Source organism: Falco biarmicus, chromosome 20, assembly GCF_023638135.1.
Source record: "Falco biarmicus isolate bFalBia1 chromosome 20, bFalBia1.pri, whole genome shotgun sequence".
NCBI classification, from domain to species: Eukaryota; Metazoa; Chordata; class Aves; order Falconiformes; family Falconidae; genus Falco; species Falco biarmicus.
Window position 1 is genome coordinate 1,302,891 of NC_079307.1, and position 20,534 is coordinate 1,323,424.

General features: G+C 46.8%; 1 protein-coding gene across 1 annotated transcript in view; it reads left to right on the forward strand.

Moving 5' to 3' along the window:
* The window catches only part of BARX2 (BARX homeobox 2), a 35,183-nt gene extending 15,902 nt beyond the window's left edge, over positions 1-19,281 (forward strand). Inside the window, exons 2-4 of the mRNA XM_056322899.1 lie at positions 14,738-15,035; positions 17,647-17,731; positions 19,009-19,281. Coding sequence (XP_056178874.1) covers positions 14,738-15,035; positions 17,647-17,731; positions 19,009-19,260 — 635 coding nt within the window. The 3' untranslated portion in view covers positions 19,261-19,281. The remainder of the gene's footprint in view (positions 1-14,737; positions 15,036-17,646; positions 17,732-19,008) is intronic.
* Positions 19,282-20,534: the final 1,253 nt, after the last annotated feature.

Sequence of the window (20,534 nt, forward strand, 5' to 3'; positions counted from 1 at the left end):
CAGAAGTAATCTTTTTATTAAACCTATATGCATTCCATGTTGCATCCATCTAACTTCAAGATTTTCATTTCTGTATAATGGCTTAATAAAGGAATGAGTAAAAAGACTGAAAAAAGCACTCATGAATTAATTGGAGAAAATCTGTTTTAAGACAGCAAGATTGGTTGCGGCGCCCAAGCAAGTCTTTCTAAAGCTCTACATAAAGTGAAAGACCTTGGATCTGGCTTCCCAGCAGATCTCGAATGGAAACAGACAGCTCTGGGCATTTTGTTGATACTTGGAGAGAGAGAAAGATGAGTAGGATTTTAAAACAATAATTAGAATTGAAATGCTTTTTCATATTGGGTTCACCAAACGTAACTTAAAGGCTCATTTAGCACTCAGAATTTCAAAGATCCCTCGTAACTATTGTGCATTGATGAGCAAAGCAAACCAATTCAGCTTGATGGGTCAGTAGTGTTGGTTGCTTTTCATATATATATATGAATAATATTTCATATATATATATTTCATATAGCAGTTAAATGCCAATAATTGCCCAGCTTCTCTGGACAGGTTATCTAACAATTCCAGGTGGGATATGGCCCTCATTTCAAGGCTTAATGAAGACACCGGCAATGTAAAGAATCTGTCACGTTTGTGGGGAGAGCATGGAAATGCCAAATCAAAGATGACTTTCATCCCAGCAGTGCCACATAAAAGAGTCTGGTAATGATGGTGTTTGGGAAATATAAAAAATATTATCTGCAGACTTACTTAGATCACCATCGTGTGAAAATTGGCAGCCAAGGCTGATCTTTGGCAGAATATCTTTCCTGGTTTAAAAGAACTTTTTTTTTTTTTTTTTTTTAGACAAAAAGAGAGAGAAAAAAAGGTTGAAAAAGTTATTTTGGCTTGAAAAAACCACGCGCTGCATATGTGCCTTTTATTGGCCGAGTTCCCGTGGAAACATCGCTGGTTGCACAATAACAGGATACATACATTGCTTCAATATTAGCATATATATTAATGGCACATCAAGGAATTTCATAATCGTGTGACACAAGAGTTCTCCATGCAGTGCTCATGCAGTCTATTAATGGGAAATGTCTTCAGCAGGCTGTGAGATAACACCTCTGCCTCCCCTTCCGATCGAGTCCTTCCAACATGCAACAACCCTGCGTGGTAGGTATCGTCACCCCCATTTTCCATGTGGGGGAAGCAGAAGTCCAGTGAGTGCCAGGGACTTGGCTGAGGTTGCACATTAAGGCAGCAGCAGGGTTGGAAACACGATGCCTCATGTCCTCTTTCGCCCAAAATCTACCTCTCGATGAACCAAACTTTGTTCATTTGGTCCTTTATGGGGCAAGTGAGAGTAAAGGAGACAATATTCCCGTCAGCCTGGAGTTGTTGCTCGTGCTAGCAGGAGCTGTGCACCCACACAGGTGTGGAGGGGAGAAGGGGCTGCCTTGGCTTTTGTGTATCAACTTTGATGCTTGGTATTTAAATGACATTATCGAGTCACAGGTGTACCTGTGGAACACAGCGATGCTGCATTCCTCGGTGCCGTAGGAGAATGGGAGGTAAATAGATGTGCTGATGGAAACCAGAGATGGGTGATAACCAAAGCTTTGACTCAAAGTCCTCCAAACCGTGGGGCGAGGGAGGGTCTCCCATTTGGGTCCCTGAATCAGAGCGTTTCTAGGGATGTATGTGTAGTTCTAGGTCGGAGCTGTTGGAAACAGGTGTCCTTCTAACATTTCTGTTCATAATGGCATTAATTCACAATGAAAGCCAGCAGAATTTCAGCACTGCAGAAACCTAATTCAGTTCTTTATGATTAATTAGGGCCTCTCTCCGCCCTAAGTCTGATCTGTATTTGTCTGGAGCTGCGAAAACAGTGTCTCCTTGGCTGGCTGCCTATCAGAACAGAAAAAATCCCAGCACACTAATGTCTGACAGGAGTAAGGGCTCGTATTCTTTGGAGATCAGGACAGCTAGAGCTCACCAACTGGAATTTCTGGCTTATCCTTCTACCAGTGCTGTGGGACAGTCAGCCTGGTAGCTGGGAAAACTTGTCATCACTTTTCTGACACGTAAGTGGTTGCATGCCTCCAAAGTGCTTTGCAACTCTGAGGTTGACATTTTTGTCATGGAACCACTTATTCTGGGTGTGTTCGTTTTGAGACCGCCCATCCTTGAGACGTTTTTCAGCTTGCTTTTTAAGATTAAGAATTTCAACAGGAGTGAAACTGTTTTGTGCTTCAGCTGAAAAAAAAACAGACCACCACCCACCCTGAAATGAATGGGCTGGGTCTCAGCTACTGTAGGTCAGTGGTGTTGATGTTGGGGGCTGTGCACATTTGTACAGGCTGAAGATCTGGTGCAGATCGTACACCTTGGTGTAGGGTGGACTGAGCTGATGTTTGGCATCTTTCTAGGTCCTTCTCCACTGAGAAGCTGGCTGTTCTGCTTGTTGCTTGCTTCTGTTTCCCTGCTACAGACCAGCCCCATAGCTGCCTTGTCTGCTCTGCTTGTGTTTTCACCCACTGGCTGTACACTGCAGTGCAAATACATGTGTAATGCTGCAGTCTGACATGTTCTTTCCATGATGTCTGTAGTAGTGAATGCAGCTTTCCGTGTCCTCGCTCACTCCTGGGCCACGGGGCAGGCTAATTAACTACAGATGTTGAAGTGAGTGGAATATCGGGTTTTGCCTGGAGACTGGGGGTGTAACAATGTGAGCATCCTGCCTCCCCACATCCATACTGGATCGTCACGGCTGCAGGTAGAGGCAGCGATGAAGCTGTATGACTGAGGGTTCTTGCGACATCTTCAGCTCATGACTAACCTTCTATCATGTAGACAGTCCTGAAGTCAAGGAAACTGCTTTGGGAATGAAGTTGCCAGCACTGATTTTTAGCAACGTTGCAGAATGGTTTGCAGTGAAAGGTTTCTATAAACTGGAATTTCAGCTGTTCGGTTTCCCCCACCCCCCCCTTCCAAAAAGTAAAAGCTTAGCTGTCCTTGATTCATTCTGTTTGGGTTAAGACTCAATCCGTGGGGTGACATGGCTATGCTGTTACTTGATGTGGAGGGAATAAAAATAGCTGTGCCCAGTGCCAGTGGAAGCTGTGACATTGTCTTTGTCAGCTTACTCAACCAAAAAGGCCAGCTTTGGAGGAAACCCTTATTCCAGGGTGCTCCACATTCTGATAACAGGGTTTCAGCTTCCTGGAGTAATCCTGTGATGTGCATTATGCTCTAGCTTTATTCCCTGTGCGTGTCTCTCCTCCTTACCCCAGCCGCAAGAGCTGGGTTAAGATTGCTGATCTAATTGGCAAACACAAAGGATAGACAGGCTGTGAACAAAACCTGCTCGTCTATCGTTTGCATCCTTCTAAATTGCATTGTTTGTGCAGCTGTTCAGACAAATCGTCCGGAGAGTTTATTTTTGTCCATAGAGGAAACAGAGATGAGTTTTCTTTCTGTTAAGGCAGATGCAATATCAAAGAATCAGATATGCAGCTCAGAGAGACCAACCTGTCTGCTAAACATGTCCCGATGGGGGCAAGATTATTAATAAAGCAACCCTTGAGATGATAAGTCACAATTAAAAGAGGCAAAGACTTTGCCGAGATGTGACAGGTCTCTTTCAGGTTAACACTGGTACTTGCTGAAGTCTCCCTTTCATTTCAGCGTGGAGGAAAAGAGGGGGATGTCTGTGTATTTTAAACACTGATCTACTATTCTCCCGAGAAGAAAAAAGCGTCTTCCAAAAGATCCATCAGGCAAAATTTACAGTCTGGTGTTTGGGAACAATTGAACTCTCTCTCTTCCCATGTGTCACTCACCAGGGTGTTTTAGAGGCTCAAAGCAGGAAGAGGTGGTGATATTTATGGGAAGCTTTTTGCTGGAGCTCGCACAAGGGTGGGCTTGAGAAACCTGAAGAGTGCTTTTGTGTGCCTGGCTAGTCAGCTGTCCCAGGCTGGTGTTTGCTTATGGATGTTGTGATAATAATTAACAGAGCAGGAAGTAAAGGACTGATTGATTTATGCACGCATGGCATTATGTGTTTGAACTTGGACAGAAACTATGAAGTCCTGAGAGAAGGCAGATTTATTTATCAAATGTGTAAGGACATAAGAATGGTCATAATGTGTCAGTCTAAAAGTCCATATAGACTTGTATCTTGGATGGTGGCCAGTAAGAGATACTTAGGGAGCAGTGTAAAGAACAGAATGTGACTTATCCTTCCATTAAACTGTACCCTCTCAGTTCTGATGAGCTGTTTCTCGATCCAAGTCCAAATCTCACTCCTTGACCAGTGACACCATCTGGACGGAGGATGGGATTTGGCCTGCTGTGTTTCTCCCCCGCGTCCCAAGATGTCTGGTCATCTGGCTGTCAGCAGCAAAGCAGAAACTTGTTGCAACTTAAGGCTGGACACCCTGAGAGCTGTGTCATCTTGGTGCAGTGTTTCTCCTCCAGCCCCAATAGACAAGACCAGAGACTGCCTGAAAATCCACTCCTTCTAGCTATTTGATTCTGTAATCTTTTTGGCAACTTTGCTTGCTAAGCCTGGGTCCAGTGGGTGATGAGCTCTAGAGCCGGGTCTTATCCTTGGTAATGGAGGAGACATTTGGCTGAAGTATCTAACATGACTTAGTTCAAAAGAAAGAGCTTCAAATTGAAGTTGGCTTAATGGAGCCAGCATCCCTTGACGCAGATGCGGTAAATGAGCTGGTGGCTTGTATCCCAGTAACTTCCCTGCACTGACTGAGTGCTGGCGTTTATGGAGATGTTTGTGTTTGTTTCCCTGGGACTAATGTGGCCTGATCTTAAAACTCCCTCTGAGTCCAAACAGTGAAGGGCCTGGAATGGAGCTTTGTGTCCCAACCCACCCTCCATGTGGAGCTCTTTCCAGTCGGGATGGCCTTGGGCCCACATATCCCCATAGAAGATATGAGATCTGCTTGGGTTCAGGGCGCCTCCTTTTCCCACTGAGCAGGATTTAAAGGGATCATCTGCTAAAGATGAGGAATCTTGGACAGGATCGCGTTTCTGTAGCCTCAGACAAAGAGCAGGACCTCTCGGAGCCGTGCTCAGTTTGCCTGAAGACTGTGGATTTGGGCTGGGGGGGGGGGGGGCTCCATTCCAAAACACAAGTTGCTGTTGGAATATGTGAAGCAGAATAATTCAGAATAGAAAAGTGGCGTGTGTTCTTCGGATTCGTTCTCCACTGGTCAAGCCAGAGTGCTGTTACATCTGCTACAAAGGGTTTCTTGAGCGCTGGCCAAATAGATCCTTTAAATGCGTCTTTAAAATAAATAAATGAAAAAAAAATCTTCTTATAGAGAAATTTTCTCCTTCACTGAGGATCTGACAAGGTCCTGGCATGCTCCCCTGTGTGACAGACAGCCTGGAAGAAAGGCGGCTGTGTGCAAGGAGAACAGTCTATAGGTGCTTGCTTAAATCTTTCGGACAATTGAGAAGAAGCTGGGCAGCTCGGCGTTGCTGCCGGGTGACAGCAGGAGACGTCGGCGGGGTGACTAGCCCTGGGAGAGCAGCTCCACCGGCTCTTCCGACGCTGTGTTCAACGTGCATTCCCATCTCCTCCAACAAAGCCGGCTCGTTATAATGGTTAGCGCCAACCCTGCCAGAAGAACCCTGGTGCCATCCTGCAGGGATCTGGCACCCATGGAGACACTGATGCTGGAGGTGAATTTTTGGATTGTGTTTATAAGATAGGGCTGGATGTGGGGCAATTATCTGTCTAAGGCAGGGTATTACACGTCTGCCTGTGGCGGCGGGGAGGGAGACGAGTTCTCATTCAGGGAGGCTCTCGGGCTCATCATTTGTTCGAGAGCAATTACTTACGGTGTGTATGGTGCCTTAAACATGTAAAAAAGCACAACATAAATATCAAATGTCATTATTAAGTGAGGATTAATTATCTTTCTGGTTTGTTTTTGTGAAGGCCTCCGGCATGCGTGCCTCAGATGCATTCAAACTTATTAATTACTGTTATTATGTAGAAGTTATACTGAAACATTATGTTGATAAATTGCTAATGGGGACAGGCTTGAAACGGAAAACCGGAATCTCACAGCTCCAAGCGCTGAGGAAATTTCACTCATGGCTTTGAAATCAGGCTGAACTCACCTACAGCTCCAAGTGCCCCACGGCTTGAGAACCGCAGCTGAAGCTTGTGTCCAGCTCCGCTCACCCCTGGGTAGCTGGACAGGTAGCTGCATGATGAGGGTTGCTTTGAGAAAGAGTGCCTTTTAGCTACAATACTTTATATTCATTATTATAAATGTTAATGTTTACAGATGTCAGTGTTTGCCGCTGACTTAGCTGAAAACCCACTGCGTGAAAAAAAAATAATTAATTGAAGAGAGGGACTTCAAGGTGCTGCTGCTGAAAAGCAAAAAATTTCAAAAAGAAAAGGGACTGTTCTCTAACAGGGAACGTAAAATAGGAATCCTGCGTGAGCCTTAATTTTCCCCACCTAAGAAGCTGCTGTCAAAAATTACCATTTGATGAGACACCACTTTTTTTTCCCCCCACTCACATTTGGCTTATCACAGAAGGTAGAGACTCCTGAAGAACTGACCTTCCGTCAGAATGCCCCAAAAAAAAAAGGATCGTTCTATCAGTGCTAAAATTAGCGGCACTGATTTTCATTTCTTTTCTGTTTTCCTCCTGTGGACACATGGAGGTGAGATCCTGGCCCCACTGAAGCCGATGGGCATTTCGCCATGGGCAGCAGCTGGGTCTGGATTCTTCCATGAGGGAGAAGCCGTTTGCTCCCAAGTTGGCTTTTTGTTGCGTGGCTGAGTTGCATTTAATTTTGCAGGACTCATGGTCCCTGTCAGGCTAATAGGGTTTGTTGAATTGAAGTGGAAATAGAATATGGTGTGAACTGTACCTGCAGTCTTTGACTGAGGAGTGGTTAGACTTTACTCCAAGAAACCTCGCTGCATGCTATTTTGGAGCACCACCAGTGTCTCTTCGTGATCCAGCTCTGCACTTAGATTTCAGGGTTGATTTTCAGGGTTGACTGCTCCGCTTTCCTGTAGCCTCTGTGACACTCACGATTCCCATGGAAGTTTTGGCTCTGTGCATTTGGGCTGAGTCTTAGGACTATTTTTGGAAGCTTTCAAAATGTCCCAGAAGTGCCCTTCAGCTCTGCTCGTCTGCAGAGGCTTTGGCTCTAGCTTAGTTACAACTGGTTTCCACACGTAACTGAAGAAAAAGAGAGCTAGCAGAAAAAGAAACAACAAAACCAACGTCCTTTCCCAGAACAGTGCTAACTTGCGGTTAAGTGACCGAGCTCTTAGGTGCTGAGGTTCTGGAGCAGAGCAATGGCATTGAAGAGCATTCTCAAGCATTCCCAGTTCCAGGACTCCTATTTAATATGTAATAGCCACAGGAAGATGTGATTATAGGGGTGAGGTATAGCACTTCTAAAGGGTCCGAGGACCACATGAAGGTTTTCCAGCTGTTTCAGTACTCGGAGAGGGGTTAGGCTCTATAGGAGTAAGACTGGAAGGAATGAGAAGAGAATCAATGAACTGAGTGATACAAAGGGTTCCTGACAAATTACCGGTCAACACCTCTCTGGCCAAGCATTGTTTGACAGGAAAGCTATAAAATTTCAATTCATACATAGGTACCACCTCTGGGCTTGAGGCTCAGCTGACTCGTGCAGGGGACAGCTTGAGGAAGACTCTGCGGCCGTGCCTGGACTTCCAGCCCACTACGAGAGGACACGAGGGGCAGCTAGCTCTGAAAGACCATCTGTGTCAGTGTGTGCAAGGGCTGCACTGTGCAAGTACACCGACTCCTCTCTTGACAACTGTCAAGCTGTCAACACAGCGTTCACAACCTAATTAGCCCACCTCTCTTCAGGCCATAATTAGCTCAGGTGCAGTCGTGCCCTGGCATGGCTGTGCTGCTTGCCATTCTAGAGATGGCTGAGGGATCTGTGCGCAGCACCATGCTGCATAGCGTAAACATCACCCGGGTTGCTTTTTTAACTTGGGATTCAAGTGTTTGTTAGTGACAGCACTCCAGTGGGCAGGGTGTCTAGGAAAGGACTGGCTCTTGGGCTGTTTGCAAGGGGGCTGGGAGGACCTGGTTGTTTCCCTCCAACCTTCTCCGAAGCACTTGTTCCTAAGGGGAAATGAATTTGCCTGGTACATGCACAGACCCGTGATGGTTTTCTCTTTCCTTTTGCCTTTATGTCCTTATCAGGGTGCGTGGTGGAGCACAGTGTTGATCTTGGGAAGAACCTGATGCAAGCAGCCTTCTAAGAGTTGGTAATCATAAAGCCGGGCTTAAGGAAAACATGCAGAGTAGATGAGTGCAGTTTTTCTACTTATGCAGTGGCTTAGGTTTTTTGTGTGTTATTGGATAATATAATGCAATTGCAAATAAGTGAGGTATCTTGGTATGGTAGCGCCCGTAAGAACACGATGTAAGCATGAGGAGGAGACGAGAAGGCATCTCGCTGGGGAGGTGTTTGGTTGATGGTAACCTTGGCAGCTCGAGGGTACAGCTCTGCTGGCAAGGGCATGCTCCTTGTCCCACTGCCTCTTGCCTGCTTGCCTTGCCTTGACCGACCGCACGATTGCTTTCATGACAGGTGCACTCAGCAAGAGAGCTGTCAGCATGGCTATGCAACAGTGCAGTGCTGGATGTAGGCTGAGACAAGCCCTGCCAGGTGAGGGAAGGTCGCCTTTCCAGGAAAGACAGGCAGCAGCGCCCAGGGAGACGCTGATCCCGTGCTTGCCAATGCTCAGGATGCTGGGGTGCAGCAAAGAGGAGGCAAGGACATGTCTGGGGGCTGCTCAGATGGAGCAGAGAAGGCCTAAATCCAACGTCAGCAAAAATAGATGGGGTAAGGTCTAACCTGACTTTTACCATCGGCAGGTTTCTGATGGGTGAGAGATGCTGCAGGTCCGTGCGGAGCATGCTGGCTGAGGAAGCTGAGCAGAAGGAGCACAGCCCTTGTGTGAGAGGCACGTGGGGTCCCTGCTCAGCCTGCAGCTGGCTCGAGCAACCAGGAGGCAAAGGAGCCCGTGCTGACCTCAGAGGGTTTCTGTGTCCTGGGGTACATGGTGGGTGTTTGGCTGTTGTCTTTAGCCATCTGGCTCCTGGGCCATGTTGAGTTTCTGGGTTGTACCAGGTCTGTGCTCAGCTCTGGCTCTAGTGGTAAGGTCCAGCCAAGATCCGTGGGAATGGCATGGCTGGCAAATCTCAGCTTTTGGGGGTCTGTGGTGGAAAAAGTAGAAGTAACGCCCTCCCCGCTAATCAAACTGTGTATGGTTCAACTCATTCTCAATGCTTCCTTGCTTCTTTTGCCTTCTTTGCTTCGCTCAGGTCTTGCTTTTTCCTTTCAGTAGGCTGTCCACTCTTTCGGCAAAATGAAGTTCTTCCCTAACTGAACTGCGCTCCTTCTTGGTTCCCTTTTGTTTTGACACTTGGGAGACGACAGATTTATAGACCTTCCTGAGTCATAAGTTCATTTTCTTTTATTATTTACCTTTCACTGCAGCCCATTCTGAGTGAGATTTCATTCTGCCTCCGAGCAGGGCTGACCTGCCAAGAGGAGCTGATCCATAAATCTTTCCTTCCTTTTTCTTTCTTTCCAAAACAGAATTAGCTGAGTTTGCCTAGGAGGAAAACTGTTCTGCCGTTGCCGGCAGTCAAACAGCGCGATTAATTAGTGCTTTCCCTTTTCTCTTCTAGTCTGTGTCTGCTGGGGTTGAAAGTAAGCCAGGGAGGAGAGGGGGAGGAGGAAAAAGAAGGGGAAAAGATTTGTTTGAAGTATTTATTTTTAATTAGAGCTTTTGCAAGGTGATCTGGTGTAGTGGTGGTGTACCTACTGTGTCGCATCCAGTGGTCATAAGAAGTTTGATAGAAACATCCCAGCGGATGAGCAGAGATGACTTGAGGCTGATGAAAAGCAAGCATTCCCAATTCCGTGCACGTAGCCAGGAGCCAGGCTCTGCTGCTTTTCCCCTTGTGTTCACACCTGGAGTAGGAGGGAGCAGGAGTCTGACATGCTGCAGTTACACCTGAGCTATCAGCTTGTTTTGGCTGGTAAAAAATGACATTCCTGACTGAAACCTTCTGGACAAAACGGGGTGAATTCTCTGCCCTCCTTCTTGGTGCTGCTGCTGAAAAGCAAAACAAGGGAGGAAAAAAATAATCTTTGGATACATTGACTCATGATACATTCCTAGGACAAGTATTTTACATGGGATTAGGAAACTAGAGTCCAGGGTTCTTCTAGACCTGCGTGCCATGAGTAAGGCGATTCATTTCAAGGTGGCGTGGTCAGAGCGTTGTGCACGTGGCCAATCAAATATTCACTGTACGGCGGATTTAAATAGCAAAACAAAATGATTTCAGATCCTTAGAAAACACTCTACAGATCCAATGTTCTTTTTATTTTTAGCTCATGGTTAGTTTTAGCAACTGAGTGGCCAGATGTTAGCTTTGTGGAGATGGACAGAAATAAGCATTTTCTTGCTGCTTGAAATTGAGGCTATTCAAGTCCATTAAAAAAATAACTACAGGAAAACTTCTGGTGCTTAAGCACCACTCTCTCGGTTGTGTGTGGTATGAAGTATGGATTGGGCTCGTGCTTCCCAAGTATTTGAGAAGTGTTCAGCAACAAAGTGAGCCCGAGACTATCCTAGACCTTGGGGTGATTAGGATGACTCTAATAGATAAAATTGGGACTTTTCTGTATAAAACCACATAGTAAGAGACCGTTGTTCCTATGAGAGCATTGAGACCTCCTGAGTCCTAACCCTGGTGGCTTTACTGTTGGACTGTGCCGCCTCTTGGCTGTTTTGGACAGAAACAGTAGAACGCTTGAGGTGTGTCAGCAGGGCAGCAAACTAATTCCTCATTGTCTGGCTTATGTGGGCTGCTTTTTTTTTTGGTGGGTCCTGATTGGAAAAGGTGCTCGGACAGCAATGCAGGAAAGCATGTGTTCAGCTGGAACTGTTCTGGAAGGCAGGTACGCGAAGGAGGAGTGCTTCATTTCCATTCCTTCCCGTTTGGGGAGACAGAGCGTGTCACAACAGTGCTGAGCAGACAAGAGCTGCTTGCCAGCATTTAATTTGTCGAAGATTAAGAAATTGTTCCCGTTCTTACAATACCATGTCAGTCTAGAAATACCTTTGAACTCTGGGGGATGTGAAATTTAGATCTAGCCTCAGATTTTATAGTGTTTGGAAGCCAAGGCTTTGTCAGGGTGAGGACTGTACAGATGCTTTAAGGGGAGTCATGTTAACAGTGTACCTAGAGACAATGGATTGGTTCAACTTCAGCTGCCTTTGAGCGCTGCGATAACTAGATCCAGAACGGGACACTGAACTTAGGCTTTTTAATTTGTGGTCTGGATGCTAGCTAGTACAATGTAGAGGCTAGCTATTCCTGGTTTATCTGCATTGACTGCTAAAGCATCGCCCCCTTTCTGGCCAGCAATTTCCCACCCCCACCCCACCCCAAATGTCTGCAGCCTTGAACCCCATGTATTTCTGTAAATGCTGTCCTTACTCTATGCCCTAACCATCCTGTGTCCTCATCAGGCTGAGGGCGGAAAGCTGAGAAGTCTTACATACGGCTGGGCTGAACATCAGCAGATGCTTTCGTTATTTACGATGGTTTCTAAAAGCACTGTGGCAACTGTTGGTGTCAAACCATAAGCAAAAGCTTCTCTTATGAGCAGAAATGATAAACAAATATAGGACACTTGGTGTCAACAGCCTCACAAATCTGTTCACCACCTGGAGCTCGAAGCAGCTCAGCAGTTGCAAACCACTACTCGCACAGAAGTAGAGCAGCGGTTTCAGAAGTGCCGTAAGTAAATAAGTGTCCTGACGTGGGCACCAAAAATAAGCATGTGCTGAGCTTTTCTGAGCATTTGGCCAGGTCACAGCTGCTGGCTGCTGAACATTTTGGAAAACGTATCCCCTCATTCAGGTGCTCAGCACTTGAAGACATGGACCTGAACATCTCCAATGTCATCTGCTTCTCTAATAAGCAACCACTGTTTTACCCTGCAAAAACAGCTAGGTTCTCGCTGCTGATCTTGGAAGGAGGAAATCAGTTCTTTTATTCCTGATCCTACCAGATTATTAGAAAAATAGCCTAAAGAGACTACTTTCCTCTGTTTGATGGAGGCAGATCTTAAGCTCTGGGACCATTGCACCTAGCTTCCCCCCACTCCAAGCAGTCCCACATGCTGCTACTGGGCCATATGGGAAAGCAAATATCCCTGATTGCTCTGATACCAAATACCTTTTGCTGACCTCCCTTGAAGAGGGTTCCTTGTAAAAATGCTTTTGTCCAGAGGTTTCAGTCACTTGGAGCCTTGCAGGGGTTTCTGAGCTCTGGTGATTTATGACTCCTTAAGTAATCTTGTGGTTTATGGAGAGGCCTGCTGGAAATATACAGGGGTGCAAGGGTAAAAGTATCAATTAACCAGTGATCTGGTGCCAAAAGCCATCCATGTGCAAGGCCAGGAATGGGGTTTCAGGCTATGAGATAAGGCTCCGAGAATGAACCTGCAGGGGAGCAGGAGCTCTGTGACAGGAAGGTTGGAACCAGGACCCCCTAACAGCAAGGCAGAGGTACGTGGGTCCACTCTTTACGGTGTGTAAACTGGGGGGACAGTGTTTGGTCTCCTCATTCGGAGCATTGAATGGGATCCGTGAGGTCTCTTAAAGCGTCTGTGGACAAGAGCTGTGATGTAGAGGAGCAGTTGTGTGGATGGATTAAGTGCCAGGACTGCTGCCAGGTGAGGACCGTCAGTGCACCTCATTGCTCTCCCAGGAGCATCTTCAGTGGTGGAGGTGGCTTCAGGGCTCCTGCGTAGGACTCTTGCAGTGGAGGTGCCCTTCAGGAAGGGAAGAGGGGCTGATTCTTTTGGGCAAATTGGGCTGGAACAGGGGAACTCGTAGGGTCCGTTGGTGGGCTGGCATTGCTTTGGCTGTCCCGTGGTAGCAGAAACTGTAGCGGGCACTGGTGAGGCAGATACAGGAGCAGGATCTGTTTTACCAGCTGCCTACTGTAGCTGCCTGGTGTCAGTGGGTGCATAAATATCAGTGAGGGCAGGATTAGTAGTGTACAGCAAAGGACAGTGCACTCTGTCCTAATTTATGGTCTTTGAATGGCCACTGAGGTTGTAAATCAAGGCAGGATTTCTGCCAGGTTACTCGGTGGTGCTGTAGATCAGCGTGGTCTTCAGCTGGAAGAAAATCCACGGAAAGAAAAGGTAGATAACGCTTTACACGAGCTAAAGGTTGGCTTGGCAATTCTGATCTCGTCTCTCAAGTATCTCCTTGGTGGCTGAAGTGGAATAATTTAAATTTAATGGAAGTATTTTGATTTTTAGTGTTGCAGAGATGTGGAGAAGAAAGCAAGGCTTAAGTTCCAGTCTGTCTAAACCCTGGTCTGTAGTCCGTCTTGCTTAAATCCCAGTCTGTTGAGATTTACAGTGGTTTGGCAATAGTTTTCCAAGCTTGCTGTGTAAGTGACTGGATTTTGCACAATTTGCAGTGGTTGTGGAGAGAAGTGACAATCAACGAGCTGCACCATTCTTTGGTGTACCCTGTGCGCTCCAGCTTACCTGGACCTGATGTATGTGATCGCAACCCTTTGCTCAGAGGAGGAGGGTAAAGAGTACAGGTCATCAGCAGGACAGGCTGGCAGCTCCTTTCTTCCACTGTGAGGAGTTACTCACCGAAATAGACTCATTGAAGTCTGCAGATCATTATTTTCATTAGCGGTGATTCATAAGAAGAGTTTCACAATCAGGCCTGCTGGTGTAATATGTTCCTTTCCATGGCACCATTTATCTAAAGATCTCGGAATACTTTCTGTACATTAAACTTTAATCCATGTTTTACCACCAGTGAAGTAGGTAAGGAGGATTGTTTCAATTCTGCAAATGAGGTAAACTGAGGTACAGAGCAAGAAAGTAATTTGTCCAAGTCCGTGCAGGTGGTTTGCAAAGTTGTAGAGAGTCTGTCTTGCAGCAAACTTACGTTTCCCACGTGTGGTCCCATTTCCCTGGCCCGGACTGGCCCTGACTTGAAAGGACTGGAGCAGAGCTGCTGGTGTATTTTTAAGGCTGGTACCAACTGATAGGTGTAAGATGTAGAGTTAAGTGTCGGTGGAGAACTCTGCTTCCAGTCTGTTCACCCTCGTCTGCCTGCACGGTCAATGGAGTCCGTGTAGACAGCGGAGGATGAAGGTGTGATTCATCTGGCTCAGTTACTTGCTAGAGGATGAGATGAATTGTGACTTGAACTCCGTTGTCTGTGGGTGACTCTGTCAGCTGAACCCTGTCCTAGTGTCCATAGCAAAGCAGAGTTGCACGAACGGGGACAGATTTCATCGTTTGCTTGGAGTCTAATCTAATTAGACCAATTATTTCGATGGTATGTGTTATAATGGCTCCTTAAAAGAAAAATAGACAATGGAAATGCAGACCTTCCTTCCCCTGTGCTGGTGAAATGTGCATCAGGACTGCCAGCCCCAGGACAGCTATGCAGTTTGGTGGAGAAACTGGTCCAGAGAGGGGAGTTGACTTGCTGGTGGTCATTTAACAAGTGAATGGCAGAGCCAGGAAGGGTATTCCATCTCCCTGCTCTCTCCAGTGCTCCCATTACTTGACCTTATTGCCACTGAACTGGCCTTTATCCACCTCTGTTTCCTTCCCTGCCAGGGTCCCCTTCTCTGAGGGCATATCCTCTCATCTCCGTCATCACCAGGCAGCCCTCCGTGGTCCCTCACCTCATCCCAGCTGCCACCAGCTCCCGTGTGCTGCCAGCCCAGACTTCCTCGGGGACTGCGAGCGCAGAGACGCCTGCCAGCGAGACCCATGCCAGCAGCGAGTCAGAGGCAGAGCAGCCCGCACCTCGGTTAAAAAAGCCCCGACGGAGTAGGACCATCTTCACTGAGCTGCAGCTGATGGGCTTGGAGAAGAAATTCCAGAAGCAGAAGTATCTCTCTACCCCTGACAGGTAGGTCGGTCTCTTGCACTAGGAGGACTGATCAGATGGGCTGCTCTAGCCCCGCTCAGCCATTCCCGTACCAAACGCTCCCCGGCTGTAGGGTGCTGCCTTCTGGCTCCGCGGGGATGCCTCTGCTGTTGGCCAAGGACACGGGCAGATGACCAGATTCAGTTTCAAGGCTAACTTTGCCTGGGATCGAAGGTGACCTGAACAGATTACATCAATGGAAACGCCACGTGTGTGCTAGCCGGCAGGCGTCCAGGCTCAGAGATAGGCAAGGTACAGAGCAGAAGGCGCTCTGTCTTTTTGCCATTCCTGCTGCACGCTCGAAAAAGGTGGAGCCTGTCTCCTCCTGGGATCTGGTGGTGGATGGCTGTGTCTCCGTGGCAGCTGAGAGGTTGGCTATAGCTTCAGCTGGCTGCTGAACTAGCTTTCACCTAGCAAACTTGGGTAGCAGTTCGGTGGGAAGGTGGTGGCCGGTCCGTGAGCTGGGAAAACAGAACCAGGGTTGCAGAGAGCTGAAGGCTGCCTTGCCCTCATGAGAGCACAGGTAAGGACCTTGTCTTTGTTGAAGGAAAAGGCAAGTTCTTAGGGACTACTTGGCATGGAATGGAAAAACCAAACTAAGGAGAGGCTTTAGCTTTTTTTTTAAAGGCTTTGAATCCTATTCTGCAAATTTAAATTACAGGGAAAAGACCTGTCCAGTTCCTGTGAAGTTTGTAAACCTAGAGAGGGTTTGAAAGGTACGCCAGACCCTGAAGCCCACAGATGGCAGTGTCCCAGTATTTAAATTAGTGTGCAAGACAGACATGCTCTGCTCGTGCTGCCTGTCACCAAAGCCAAGGATTGCAACTAGACCAAATTTCATGGACGTGGTCAGGCTGTCTCGTACAGTTTTAGAGTTCCTAACGCGCCTGTACTGACTCCTCGCAGCTTCACATAACCAGATGGCTGACGCTGTTGATGAAGCACTTGAGGCTGTTAATTAATTTTATTGTATGACTGTTCCTTGGCTTTGTACATGTTAGAGGCTGAGCGACTCCTGTCCGTGTACCACTTCCCCTCTGTTTGTTTCCTCCAGTTTCCAGGCAATGCTGGTTACGCTGATGTGTGTGGCAAGAGATGGGAACTGGTTGCAGGTAATCAAAGTGTGGTAAGACATGTGCGCTAAGGCGCGAAGAGTTAGTCAAGCAGTGTTTCTCTCTGTCAGCTCATGGCTGGAAACATGATGGCAAAGCAGTGGATTGTGATCTGCCTTTGCCTCTGCAGCTTTTGGCCTGGACAGAAGATTGTACCACCAGGAGGGCAACCAGGGCAGCACTTGGTTTGTTAGTAGAAAGAGAGTGCAGTACGACAGGATAATGCCTCTGCCAGGTTCTGCTTTTCAAATAACAGTGATGGTATCTTTAAGTCAGTGGGGTATCTCTCAGGCGTTATGTAGTGGCATAGGCAGCAGGCAGACCAAGCCCGTAGATTTAATGTGAATCCAAAGTGTGGGAAAAGCATGAATCCATGAGTGTCAGCTTGAGCACAAAGAGCTGGTGTGAGGTACATAGGTGTTTGTAAATGGAAGAGTGAGTCTGATTGCCCAGGAGCCCAGCTGAAACAAAAGTTTTTATTATGAAGAACTTGGCCTTGACAAATATGTTTCCCCATCCAAAGGCAGGGAAATATTTGCCAAAAAGTTCACACAATCCAGAACACCTTGGAATGTGACTCTGAGGTTGAGCTGTCCCACCTGCAGGACTTGTGTGACTCCGTGGGGCACTTGCCCAGCGTTGTTGAGGATTTCCAACTGTCCGTTGTGCAACTCCATTACAAAACTGCCAGATGTGTGGTGCTGTCACCTGTGGGGAAGGATAAAGAGTTACTCTGAGCTGCATTTGCTTCATATCCTGGGTTTTAATATAGAAATAATGAATGGTATCAGATGAACTTGCATAGGTTGGAGATTTGTGGAGGATGAATCAGGATTATGGGCTGTCTGCCACATATACCCTTAAGCTAAACACGCAAATAATAAATTCGTTTATAAGCCTAAATTGCCTATAATAGCAGAATGCATAAGAAATTAATAGGTTTGGATGTACTACTACTCCATGAGAAATGGGAAAGTAGTATTATTCCCATGATGTAGGTAGTGGAGATGAAATGCGATGCAAAGAGCAGCACTTTCAACTGGTGCTGGGTGTCTTGGTTCTAATGTGTTGGCTTCAGACCCCGTAGACCTGTTTTTCAGGGATGTGTCGTGCCAGTAGTTCCCTCCTTCATAGACAAACGTGGAGCATCAGCCGTCGGAGCGCAGCAGGCTTGTGTTTCAGAGGGGGCAGGCAAACTTCGGCAACTGCTAGGTCACAGAGGAGAAAAGAGAACAGATAGCCTGCAAACACTTAAATATCCTTTCTTCTTCCATAACAGCATATATCTTCACATCCTAAATTCATGGTATTTACCACTTTTGTCTGACCTTTTCTCAAAACAACCTGTTAGAGAGACAAATAGCCATCTTTTCTCACGGTTCCACTGTTGTATGCTCTTACAGTGTTACATTGACTGCGCCTAGCATCTGAGCGCTACTTGTCCTCTGTAAAATTATTTCGATGTCTGTTTGGTTTCCCAGGCTTGACTTAGCCCAGTCGCTGGGGCTGACTCAGCTCCAGGTGAAGACATGGTACCAGAACCGTAGGATGAAGTGGAAGAAAATGGTAAGTGGGTTCGTTACCATTTCCCTGTGGTCCTTAAAAACTGATTTCGAAAGAACAGATTTGGAAGCGGAACGTAGTGTCAGTGACCTGTGACTATTTATACAACTGGGTTTTTTTGTTGTTTTATTCTGGATAACTTTTCATAGAGACATATCTTTTTATAAAACATTCATACTGCAGTGTGTGGTGGGCTAGAGGGGACCATAGGCAGTAGGAAGAATACAAAGCAAAGAGATGAAAGAAATGAGAACAGAACAGAGGGAAGAACCAAAATATCTCCCTCTGCGTTTTTGGCATTCCTGTGATCCTGATGCTTGTGGGATTAGTTATGTGCATAGACAAAAAAGGTTGTATCGCTCTATGGAAACCAATGCAGTTTTGAGAGCTAGCATCATTCATCGTTGCTTTTCATATCTTCCTTTCACCCCTTTAGCTTCATGGCCCTTTTCCAGTTAAAATGCTTTTAGAAGGGACAACTGTCCAGTAAATCCTGGTGGGAACCACGATGTTGTGACATTCTCCGGTGGAGATGTTTATGTATTCTGATCTGGGAGGTGAGATGCAGTTCTAGACTGTATCTTGGAATGCATGTGACAGCTGCAGAAGTTACTGCCACTTAAAACAAATTTGGGATTAGCTTGGATACCGGTCTTTGGTTGGAAGTAGCTTGTTGCTGCAGTGGTGGTGTGAAGGGAGAGGGAATTAAATGCAGGAACAGACCTGTCTTGCTGACTCCCACCTTCTGCTCAGGTGGGAGGGGTCTCATGCATTTCAATACCGGTGGTACAAAAAACCCCCACCGCAAGACAAAACAACCACCAAAACCAACACACTGACCAACCAAAAAGGCTATTCCAGAAGGCAAAGAGGCTGGAGGAAAGGCAGTCAGAGGGAATCTTAGCGAAGATTTATGACTGTTCTTACTTGGGCTTAGACTAAAGCAAACACTCAGGATAGGAACTGAATTCTGCGTGGAATCTTCTCTGTAGTGTTGAGGACTGTGTGCCTGGGTTGCCCTTGGGCCTCCTGTAGGGACTGACTTAGGAGACCTCCGCAGCTCTGGGCGTCCTTGCTGCTAACGATGGCATTTAATTTCATTTACGTGATAAAATGGGTGAACGTGGATGTCCTCCGTGAATGCGGGGCACTTCTGTGAGGCTGAAATGGTGACCAGTGGCGACCAAGCTGAGGTCAAAGCCGAGTTTCATCCTTCTCTAAAGGATGTCTCACAGCAGCGGAGTTCGGATTGATCCTGATGGTTCGTCTCTTTGCTCCAGGTGCTCAAGGGTGGACAGGAAGCTCCAACAAAGCCCAAAGGCCGTCCAAAGAAAAACTCCATTCCCACCTCGGAGGAGATTGAAGCGGAAGAGAAAATGAACAGCCAGGCTCAGAGTCAGGAGCTGGAGGGATCTCAAGCCCCGGAGGAGCCTAAACTGGCAGAGGAGAAGCCAGAAGTCACTTTGGAGACAGAGAAGTCTCCAGAACATATACCAGAGCCCTCCTCAGAGGAGACTACACCATTAAGTTAAAAGGGAAAGAAAGGAGGGAAAAAGAAAAGCAAAAAATAGATAAAAGAGAAAAACCAAAACCAAATATATATATATGTGTATATATATATTTAAATATGTATGTAATTGTGCGTGTGTACATATATATATAAATATATATATATATATGTAGACCTCGTGTATAAGTCTAAAGATTGGTCACTTTGTGCCTTTGGGAATCAGCCATCACGGGCCACGGTGGAACAAGGACATCCCGTGGGAGCGGTGACGACCCGTCCCTCCGGCGGTGTGCGAGCCTTCCCACGGATCGCGGCAGAGGCCTCAGCGTCTTTCCAGAGAAAACCGCGTCTGAAAACCCGTGGCAGCTCCTGGCAAGTGAAGGAGAAGTGCAGGGCTCCTTGCAGGCGGCGGGAGGCAGATGCGTAGCGATATGGCTGTGCCGGAGGGTTCAGTGTGCTCGCTTGGCTTTATCCTTGCCCTTAAAGTAGTGCACACGGACGGAGGGCTTGGTCTGGTCGCGGATCGGGGAGGGCTAAGAAATGGGGAGCTCTGACAGCACCGTTCCCTCCTGTAACCAGCACTTATTTCTGTTAGCGATGGGCCCAACCTAAAGAGCTTTAGGAAGGAGCTCAGACCCGTAGATTTGCTTTGGCCCAACGCAAAGATGAAAGCTGCTGAAGTGAGATTCCGTACCCGGGTCAGCGTTCAGATTTCATCTGTCTTGGTTGTTTGGGTGCCGTGTCTGTGAATTTGCAGTGATCCAGGATAAAACTTCATACGAGATGAGGGTTTGGATTTGAGTCTGCTCCAAAAGCTTTGGGATGCTTGGATCTGGGATTTTTTTTTGCTTTGGGCCCACTTCTAATTTTGTAGGGTTTTTTTTAAAGAACATTTAAATGTTTTCAGGGTTTTGGGAGAATGATGGATTTAAGAAGTTGCTGCAGAAAGTTCACGTTTGTTTAAGATGTGTGCCAAGAATAGATGTGCATCATGTTTCATAAAGTCTTGTTAAGGGTGCATTTTGCCCAAAGGCTGCAAGAGATGTATTAAGATAACCTTTATTTTTTAATTAAAAATGAAATATATAAATAAAACACTTGTTGTTGTTGCTGTTTCAGAATGCTGTTCTGGGCTAGGTTCTTCCATTCTAAGAAACCCTGGAGAAAATGGGAGTCCTCAGACTTTCCGTAACACTGCTGTGCAGCCAGCGCTGTGCAAACCTCCTCGCAGCACCTTGCTCGTGGCAGGGAGGGCTGCGGTTAATGCCCCCCTGCCACTGGGTGCAGGTGAAGGTG